At 34.7% G+C, this 10197-nt stretch overlaps 1 protein-coding gene across 2 annotated transcripts in view; it reads left to right on the forward strand.

The window, feature by feature from the left end:
• The window catches only part of LOC107568984 (tenascin R (restrictin, janusin)), a 50191-nt gene extending 40737 nt beyond the window's left edge, over positions 1-9454 (forward strand). For both annotated transcript variants that reach the window (XM_016254983.1, XM_016254984.1), the window contains 4 exons: positions 380-476; positions 4780-4941; positions 5104-5267; positions 8292-9454. In XM_016254983.1, the coding sequence (XP_016110469.1) occupies positions 380-476; positions 4780-4941; positions 5104-5267; positions 8292-8408 (540 nt within the window). In that variant the 3' untranslated portion in view covers positions 8409-9454. The remainder of the gene's footprint in view (positions 1-379; positions 477-4779; positions 4942-5103; positions 5268-8291) is intronic.
• The last annotated feature ends 743 nt before the right edge of the window (positions 9455-10197 follow it).

The raw sequence follows: 10197 nt of genomic DNA on the forward strand, positions 1-10197 counted from the left end.
CTATCGATTTTACTACTCGACTTAAACCATATAATGTTGCTTTTCCTAATAAAGTTAGCAACCAACTGGCAAAAAGCTATAATCGCCTTTGGCACATAACAAGTGTAAGTTTTGGACCCTGCCTGCATCTCACACCAGAGACCAGTATTTGAAGAACACCGTATTCTGGCGATTGTGCATTCTGGTCTTTTCAACAGGCTTTTTACTGGTCATGACAATCGACACAGCAGCCTCTATATTGCAGATGTCATCATCCCAAAGTAAAATGACACTGTTGGGATCAATTGCCATTCATGTGCTCCATATTGCCCTAAATGCATTATATTTAATTGGCGTAGCGTGTTGTGCTGCAGCTGTACCTCTGCTGATTGTGTTTCAGGTGTTCCAGCGACGTCAGAACGGTTTGACTGATTTCTCCAGGAAGTGGAGTGACTACAAGATCGGCTTTGGCAACCTGGAGGATGAATTCTGGCTCGGTGAGAAGACGTGAAATACGCTTGAATTATAGACAGAGCAGTTAGAGCTGTCTGGGGAAAAAAGCTGCTACGTGATGACCCATTAAAAATATAGTCATTTAAGGCCCCATTAATCTCTTCAGGCTGATCTAAATTTGGTCAGCACTTTCTCGCAAATGTCTGAGTTATATTTAAGCTTCAGTCCTGGAAATGTTACTCAGTGATGAGTGCTCTTGACTAGCAATGAGACGGTTATTTCATTTACAGTAAATATTACATAGGCATTTTGGGAAGCCACCTAGCTTTAGCCAAGTACTTAACCCTAACTTGCTTCAGGGACACTGTATAACTCGCCTATTTACTTGCATTATACGGATCACACTTTCAAATGAGAGACAGCGTGGTGCTGCTCTGAATAAAGATGAAAATAACACAAAGTCTTCTAGCGCTGTGAGAGGCTGCATCAAATTACCATCCTTTGAAATTCTCTGTGTGCCCTCCCGCATACGGTATCTTGTGTTTGTATGTGCTCTGTGCTTCCCGGGACCCCTCAGTCTGTCACGGTGACTCTGAGCTTTCAGATTCTATTTAAATGATCCGGTAATTATTTTCATCAAAATCCAATTTGATAGAAAACAATAGATCCCCTTTTCCTTTTTATCCCTGATGCATAAATCTTATTAGAAAGCTATAATTATATTAATTAAAAATCAGGGAAAAAATAGCATTTGTGCTCGCCATGGATTTCAAAGCATTGTCTCAATTACAGATAAAAAGTAAACACTACAAATGATGCCTCTGCAGACATTTATGCCTGGATAATAAGTATAACTATATTTAGTGTGGAAGGAGCTCATTTGAAAAATTTCAGCTCATGAGCAGAAAGCAAATAATCTCTGTGGCAGTTCTGCATTGAAGAGCGTCTTCTTCACATACTATATACTCATTCATAACTACAATAAAGAAATCACTTAATGGTTGTTATGTTAGAGTAGAAGTTGTGGTAAATGCACCTACAAAAATCACTAGTATGCCTTCTTACCCTAGTAATAATTAGAAGGGCTGTGTGGCCAGTAGAAATTCTCTGTAATACCACAGTGTGATTTCAAAAAACCAGAGCTGGAAATAATCTATTCTGCATAAACTGTCACAGATGAGAGCTTGTTATATTTTTAGTTTTACCACAGTGTGATGCTCCGCTTGTGTTTGGTGGAAACATGGTCTAACTGTAGGTTGTTTATGACCTTTATGGTATCACAACTTGTTGTTGTGTCTTTGGCTTTTTTCAATCTGTTATGTAATGTGAAGCTGTTTTGTAATAGCACCAATCTTATCGAAAAAAAACCTTTCTGCTATTTGTGGGTTGAATTTCCTGAAAAAATATACCTATATTTTGATATACACTACTATTTAAAATTTGGGGTTATTATATTTATTTTTTTTTTTTTTACTTATTTAGAAGAAATTCATACTTGTATATTCAGCAGGGATGAATTTAATTGATCAAAAGTGACAGTGAAGCCATTTATAATGTTAAAAAATATTTATACTTAAAAAATTAAGCAACACAACCATTTTCAACGTTGACAATGATAAGAAATGTTTCTTGAGCACCAAATCAGCATTTTAGAATGATTTCTGAAGGATCATGTAAGATACTAAAGGCTGATCAAATTCAACCTTGGTGAGTATAAGATACTTCTTTCAAAAACATTAAAAAACCTTTTTGACCCCAAACATTTGAATGGTAGTGTATACTAATACCAGATTTAAATAAAAATACCACATATCACACATAGTCTACATAAATTGTTATTATACATGAATTACAAAAAGAAAAGTTATTCACAACCCTAAAGAAATCAATCATTGTGGCCCCTGAACTTTCAAAAGTAAGTCGTCCCTGGTATATTGAATTATTAAGAATAATTTTTTTTTGTTGCATAGTATCATTTACTACATACATTGCTGTTTTGTAATAGCGCCAATCTTATCGAAAAAAAACCTTTCTGCTATTTGTGGGTTGAATTTCCTGAAAAAATATACCTATATTTTGATATACACTACTATTTAAAATTTGGGGTTATTATATATATTTTTTTTTTTTTACTTATTTAGAAGAAATTCATACTTGTATATTCAGCAGGGATGAATTTAATTGATCAAAAGTGACAGTGAAGCCATTTATAATGTTAAAAAAGATTTATACTTAAAAAATTAAGCAACACAACCATTTTCAACGTTGACAATGATAAGAAATGTTTCTTGAGCACCAAATCAGCATTTTAGAATGATTTCTGAAGGATCATGTAAGATACTAAAGGCTGATCAAATTCAACCTTGGTGAGTATAAGATACTTCTTTCAAAAACATTAAAAAACCTTTTTGACCCCAAACATTTGAATGGTAGTGTATACTAATACCAGATTTAAATAAAAATACCACATATCACACATAGTCTACATAAATTGTTATTATACATGAATTACAAAAAGAAAAGTTATTCACAACCCTAAAGAAATCAATCATTGTGGCCCCTGAACTTTCAAAAGTAAGTCGTCCCTGGTATATTGAATTATTAAGAATAATTTTTTTTTGTTGCATAGTATCATTTACTACATACATTTCTTATTCATCTGCAAAACTTTTACTGACCTACATCCCCCACAAACACTGTCTGTTCATCAACCCCACAACCTGGCAGACATGAACTTTTCCATTCAAGCATTCAAAGTAGAGAGCACGTCTGCTTTCCCATGGTGCTTCTCACTTCTGCATGGTCCCTGGGTTTCCTTATAATTCCTCACCTGGTCATGACACTCGGTTACTCCTGAATGGTATATTTTGGTAATGGGGCTGAAGATCAACCATGCAGATAGGACAGTACTATAGAGATATAGTGTTATTGAAGAAGGAGCAAAGTCATTCTGAAAAGTAATGGACTCCACTAGTCGGTTCCTGGAGATTTCAGTGCAGCCTTCCTGGACTGATAAAAAATATAGTATTTCCTTTGCAACGCATTTGAAAATTATAGTGTTTTTCCTCAGAGGACACAGACCTAATTGTATGTATATTTTCAGTTTCTGCTTGGAAATTATGCTATAATAAGAAGCATATAGCCTGTTCTTTATTAACCAGTGTGATGAATGGTTTAAAATGGTTAATTGTATTCCCCATTGTACCGGAAAAAAAATAATCTTACTCATTACTTTTATCTTGTTTTACAGTAAAAAATATCTAAGCATTGATGCAGTACATGATCCTAAGAAGCAAAATTGTGTAAGAAAAGGAAAATAATTTTCAGAGAATATCTTGAACAAATATGTTTGTTTGGTTGGTTTAATTTTTAATTAATTATTTAATTTATTTATTTATTTTATTTTATTTTTTGCTCATTATTTTTCTTGGTTTTGTATTATATATCATATACCATGACTTTTTATTTTTATTATTTTTTTTTATTTTATTATTATTATTTTTTTATTACTCCTTTGGAAAATAGTTTATTCCTGTTTTAAGCGTAAATCTAACGAAATGTTGTTAGGTTAATGCTTAAAACAATGCTAGTGGGATAATAAAATGTGCAGTGTGCTGTTAAAGTGCAGTACTTAGCCCAAAATGGTGATAAAAGTGATACGATTCTGTAATATTTTAGATATCATGCAGTGTGATGCCTGGCTGATTTTAATCAAGTAAAAACACAGTCTCTTGCTGAGATTGTACTGATTGGGTCAGTAAAAAAAATGGTGTGCATGCTGCTATTTAATTCGTTTTTTTTTTTACTAATCTCATTACAACAATGGCCGCTTTAAAGATGCTCTTTGGCCACATCTGGTAATTCAGATCTCTTCCCCTCACTGTTACAGTTCATCACCTTTCTGCTTCCTAGGTTCATTCTGTGGCATTAAATCCTGAGGTGAGATTCAGGGCTTAGTTACAGTTCAGAGTTACGGCACATCCTTGTAGATACTCACGAAATAGATGGAGTTCTATTATCAGGAGACATCTACGCTATCAAAAAGTGATTGTGTCTTTAGCCAGACAGTATGTTTCTCCACTGCACAGTCAGAAAATTTGATTATCTTCAATAAACAGACTGTTTATCTGCAGTCTTTTGCTCCTTATCTTCACAACATATAAGAGTCGGAGAAAGTGAGATGGACCACCAAACAGGAGCACTGCTTTTATATTAAATTATAGGCTCTTATCAGTGAGAACCATACAGTATTTGAAGGCAACATTTTCGCATGTTAAGGGGCTGGAACACAGGGATGAGATGGTATGGATGGTAGAACGTGTTTTTTTTTTTCATTTTTCCATGCAGGCTTGGACAACATTCAGAAGATTGCAGCTCAAGGTCGTTATGAGCTCCGCATTGACATGAAAGACAGCCAGGAGTCTGTATATGCCAACTATGACAGGTTTTCCATTGGAGATTCCAAGAGCCTCTACAAACTGCGGATAGGAGAGTATAATGGCACCGCAGGTGCGGCTGGAGGACATTTGGGCATTCATTTTACATAGACAGAAAGGAAATATCTTGTTTTTGATTCATTCAATCATTTAAAACACCCCAGAGATGATCTCTTCAGAGTGGTTTTGGATATTTAAGCCTATTAGTTGTAATTATGTTCTCTTTTTACTTCAGGTGACTCTCTAAGCTACCACCAGAGCAGACCTTTCTCTACCAAGGACAAGGACAATGATATCGCTGTCACTAACTGTGCACTGTCCTACAAAGGAGCCTGGTGGTACAAAAACTGTCATCGGGCCAACCTTAACGGCAAATACGGAGAGTCCAGACATAGTCAGGTAAGCCAGTTAGTCTTAAACACTGGACTGAAATGTCTGGTTCAGTCACACTTATTGATGTTCTGCAAATCGTGGCGAGCGAAATCCAGTTGTTTCAATAGGAATCTTAGAGATTGGGAATATCAAGTGAGGGCAAAAGTTTCCCTTGCAGATTTAACTAACAAGTTCAAGATTTGCCATCGTTTGACCAGCACAAAGCTGCTTGGTTTGAAAGTGGCTTCTGTTTGAGCGGTGGTTCAAAGATCACTAGACTCTTGATGACAGTTGACCTTTTTTTGCCCCTGAAAATTTGCTAATGTGGCCTTAACAACTTAATACAAGGGTCGTTTCCACCGCCTATACAGTATATGGAATTACAAGAAGGCAAAACCTGCCTACACATTAAAAATCTCATAGGAACTTATTACGATCTTAATTCAGCGAATTGGTCTTACACCTACAGGGCCTTTGTGCTTTGTGACTCATTGTTTGTGGTTTTGTTTGCAAGGGCAGGCGTTAAAAAGACAGGAAACATGCAGAAGCATTTTGAAGTTAACTGAAAGCAAGTAAAGCTCAATATGTGAGAGTCACAGGCCAATGGTAAAAATATTCTAGATCCGTCCTTGCTCAATTGCATTGTGTCATGTCCTGTTGTCTCACTGTCTGCTTTCATTTCAGCTTTCTCACAAGCTTTAGGGGGTTGGTGTAGCTTATTATAACCGATAAGGTCATATTTCCCATTGGTGTCAGTGGTATTTTTTCATAGAAGCAGAGGTTAACACTCTGAAAACTAAAAGGTTTTTACAAGAAAAATATTATTTTGAGAGGTGTTCTTTGTGAAGTATTTCAGTGGCAATAACACTGAATTGCTGAGCAATTTTGTACATAAATATTACACACATGATTTTATGCATTTTGATAGATACTGAAATGTACATTATCAACATACTGACAGCATCTAAAAATATTTTACTTATGTATAGCTTATCTACAAATTGTACAGGTCTTTAAAGAGGTCATGACATGGATTGTTTTATTATTTTAATGTGTTCCTTGAGGTTTACTTATAATGTTAATAAAGTTTGCACACACACAAAAAAAAAAAAAAAATATGAGGGAAAATGATTATTTAAAACCCTCATTCTTACCCTCTGTCTAAAATGACTTGTTTTTAAAGGGCATGTCATTTATGGCTTGCCAGTAATCGGCCACTGTTATGATTGGCTAACGTCATTGCATTGGAAACAGTATCAATGCCCAGTATCAGTGTTTTGACAACATGATCAAAATAAAACCGTAATTTCCAGATAAAGCATTATGATATAATTTACCTACGGTTTGTGATGTAGCTGCAGTCAGATCTAGTACCATTTCATCTTTCAAAAAATGTTTCTTTGTGAACTCTCCATGACACTGTGCCTCAATTACAAAACAAAATGCTTTGATCAATCCTGTGACATGATCCAGGATGCCATTAAAAATAAACTATCCACTTGTTCCTTACCCCTATCCCACTTGTTCTTTCACTCCATTTGTCCTATTGACTGACTCAAGTGTGTGGACTGTGTCAGAAAGTGAACGAGCATCTGTATACTGTATCCACTGTAGACAAGACAAATGTGACAACACTCTCATTCAGCGTAATCAAGTGTCACGCCTTTAAGTGACTGAACGCCAGTGGGCAGGGCCTATGGTAAGAAGATGACTATTTGTCTATGTCTTGCTCTGGAGGCAGTGTTTATGCAAACGACTGTGCCCAGGTAACTATATCTTGCACCTCAAGATTCAAACGAGTCGTTTTTGGAGCTTGATTAAATAAATGCTTTGTTTATAATCAGGAGGATGTTTAAACTATGAAACATGCAGAAAGTTTTAATGGTACAAAGACCTCTTATATGCCAAAAAATCAAGGCAAATGCATGTCTTGACCCCTTTAAAACTTTTCTGGCAAAACTGAAATTAACAAAATGGTTTCGTTGTAGCCTACCATGACTTAATTAAATTTATTGAAAAATTCCATAAAATTAACCTATGGATTCAGTGAGGTTGCACAATCCTGTATATCAGTTGCTGGATTTTAGATATTTTTTAATGTTTTACAAGCACTGGTCAATATTTTAAATGTTCATGCTCGTTTTCAATATTTTTACATTTAGATTACATTTGCTTTCATCTAACCGTCACTTAAAGTTAATCTTTAATAATTTAATAACATTGTTAAATCTCAAAATTATTAATAAACTGTTTAAAACAAGTTTTTATTTGTATTTATTTTTGTAGTGTTGAATTTTTATGAGTTATCGCAAATATATATAAAACGCAAATAATTATTGGCTTATCAGAATTGGCTAGGATTTTAATATCTGTCTATCCCTCAAATTCAGTGTTCTTTGAACCACATAGAATTCGTAAACATTTCTTCTTAAGTTTCTATGAACATAAAAGGGTTTACATTTAAGATGCTAAAACAACTTCATATGTTGATATTGTATGTATCTGTGTCTTTCTATACATATGTGACCCTGGAGCACAAAACCAGTCATAAGTAGCACGGGTATATTTGTAGAAATAGCCAACAATATTGTATGGGTCAAAATGATCGATTTTTCTTTTATGCCAAAAATCATTAGGATATTAAGTTCCATGAAGATATTTTGTAAGTTCCCTATATATCAAAACGTAAATTTTGATTAGTAATATGCGTTGCTAAGGTCTTAATTTGGACAACTTTAGAGGCGATTTTCTCAATATATATATTTTTTTTGCACCCTCAGATTTCAGATCTTCAAATAGTTGTATCTCGGGCCAAATATTGTCCTATCCTAACAAACCATACATCAATGGAAAGCTTATTTATCAGCTTTCAGATTATGTATAAATCTCAATTTCAAAAAATGGACCCTTATGACTGACTGGTTTTGTGGTCCAGGGTCACATATGGCAATGTATCTGTGCTAGATGTATGAATACCTACTGTGTGAATGCTAATGCGATCATAGATAAATAACTGTTTGCGTATTGACATTATGTGTTTGACTTCGGCAGGGTATAAACTGGTATCACTGGAAAGGCCATGAGTTTTCCATCCCTTTTGTGGAGATGAAGATGAGACCTTTCAACTATCGCAGCATCAGTGGCAAGCGGAGGAGGTCCACCCATTAATCTACCGTCCTACTAGCTGTTTCTATTTTTAAATAGGGCGAGGAGGACAGAAGGAGCGATGTAACTTATTTAAATCTTCGAATGACAAAATCCCTTTGACGAATGTCTGATGTAAATTGTAAACCTTGAGGTTCGGTGACTTTCTATATGTGTAATGCTATTTGTTCAGCTCCGGGAGATTGAAGACTAGGTAGGGTTTGGTATTTTTAGCACGTTTACAGTATGAGGCCTGTGGAGAGAACCTCATTATTAAGTGAAGAAAAGATCATTTCTCCCTTTGAGATAAAAGATTTTAGAAGAAAATGAATGCCCGTTAAAATGAGATGCTTCTATTTTTATAAATGATGAGAAATACCTTTAAAAAAGTAACTGAATGATTTTTGGTCAGTTTTGATTTATGTTCATGTGACCCATTACAGTGTTGTATTTTGCATTTACTGCACCCTGAAGCAAACACTATTTGCTTTATTGTAACTGCATTTTTAATTTCATATTTAAACTTAAACATTAACAGTTGGCCATTGTACTGTTAAAGCGTTGCAGTCGAGGTTGAAGTTGCAAATGTTGGGTTTTCTGGAAAAGATGATACAAAACACAAAATGTTATTATTATTATTGAAACCTCAGAAACCAAAGAATTATTCAGTATCTGAGGTCAAAACCGATTGAAAAAAGAATGATCACATGCTTATCACTCATATAATTTGCCCCATATTTGATTTGATTTTTATTTTAAATTTTAAAATTTTGTGCAAGGCTGATAAGTAATACTTTTACATCATAGTTTTTTTGTTTGTTTGTTTTTTAAGATATAAACTGTCCTTAGAGCACTGATATGTACATATGAAAAACTCATATGGAAAATTTTTACATAGTTATGTTTCACATTCCATGCTTTGAGTGTGTTGTTCCTGTAGACTTGAAAGAATAATGGTGTCCATCTGTGTCTTGGTAAATCCTCTAGATTAATGGCAATTCATAGATGAGTGCAGGAGAATTGCAGTATGTGTTTTGCACTGCAGTAGTACATGCACAGCGAAGACCATCTGAAGGGTTCGGATATTGTAAAAATCCCCTACATTTTGTACCTAAGAGGATGTTGTAGAGCAGTAAAAATGTTTGACTGCTTGTCCTTTACCTCTATGGCTCTTGGAAAAATGTGTTTAGCATGAACACTAATGAAGCAGGTAATGTGTGCAAAAGAACGGTCTTTGAGACATTTGTCCCTAACTCGCTAACCACATTGTCAGATAACCTTGGATATTATTGTAACTGATCAAATTAGCTCTAGTTTAACTTAAAATGTGCTGTATAGTTCCTTTTTTAATACATTTTCTACACATTAATAAAATATTCAAAATAAACAAATCTGAGTTTGACTGTGAATTTATTTATTTACTTATTTCACCATTGCAGGCTGTGTACCTAAATCCTAAATACAAGCCTAAATGATGAACAGTTTTGTTAACATACTCAACCCTTGAATATACTGACAAACAGATAAAATATTAACAGGGATTTATAGCACAGTTCTGCGCACTTTCAAATTTTATTGACAGAATGGTGTTTCATCCGCACTTGGACGTTTAACTGTTGTGCTGATTGCCTGTGTTTTGTGCGTCAAACCGTTTTAGTCTGCATTTCTGGTGTGGATATTTCAGAATTTTTTCTTTTTGCAAGTCACATCGATATACCGGTTGGTAAGTTCATGAGTGAGTCAAAGACTTCGCTCAAACAATTCGTTCAAAACACTGATTCATCATGAACAGTGTTGCCAACTAATTTTCAGG

The sequence above is a fragment of the Sinocyclocheilus grahami genome, unplaced genomic scaffold (assembly GCF_001515645.1).
Source record: "Sinocyclocheilus grahami isolate Dianchi unplaced genomic scaffold, SAMN03320097.WGS_v1.1 scaffold1299.1, whole genome shotgun sequence".
Classification (NCBI taxonomy): Eukaryota; Metazoa; Chordata; class Actinopteri; order Cypriniformes; family Cyprinidae; genus Sinocyclocheilus; species Sinocyclocheilus grahami.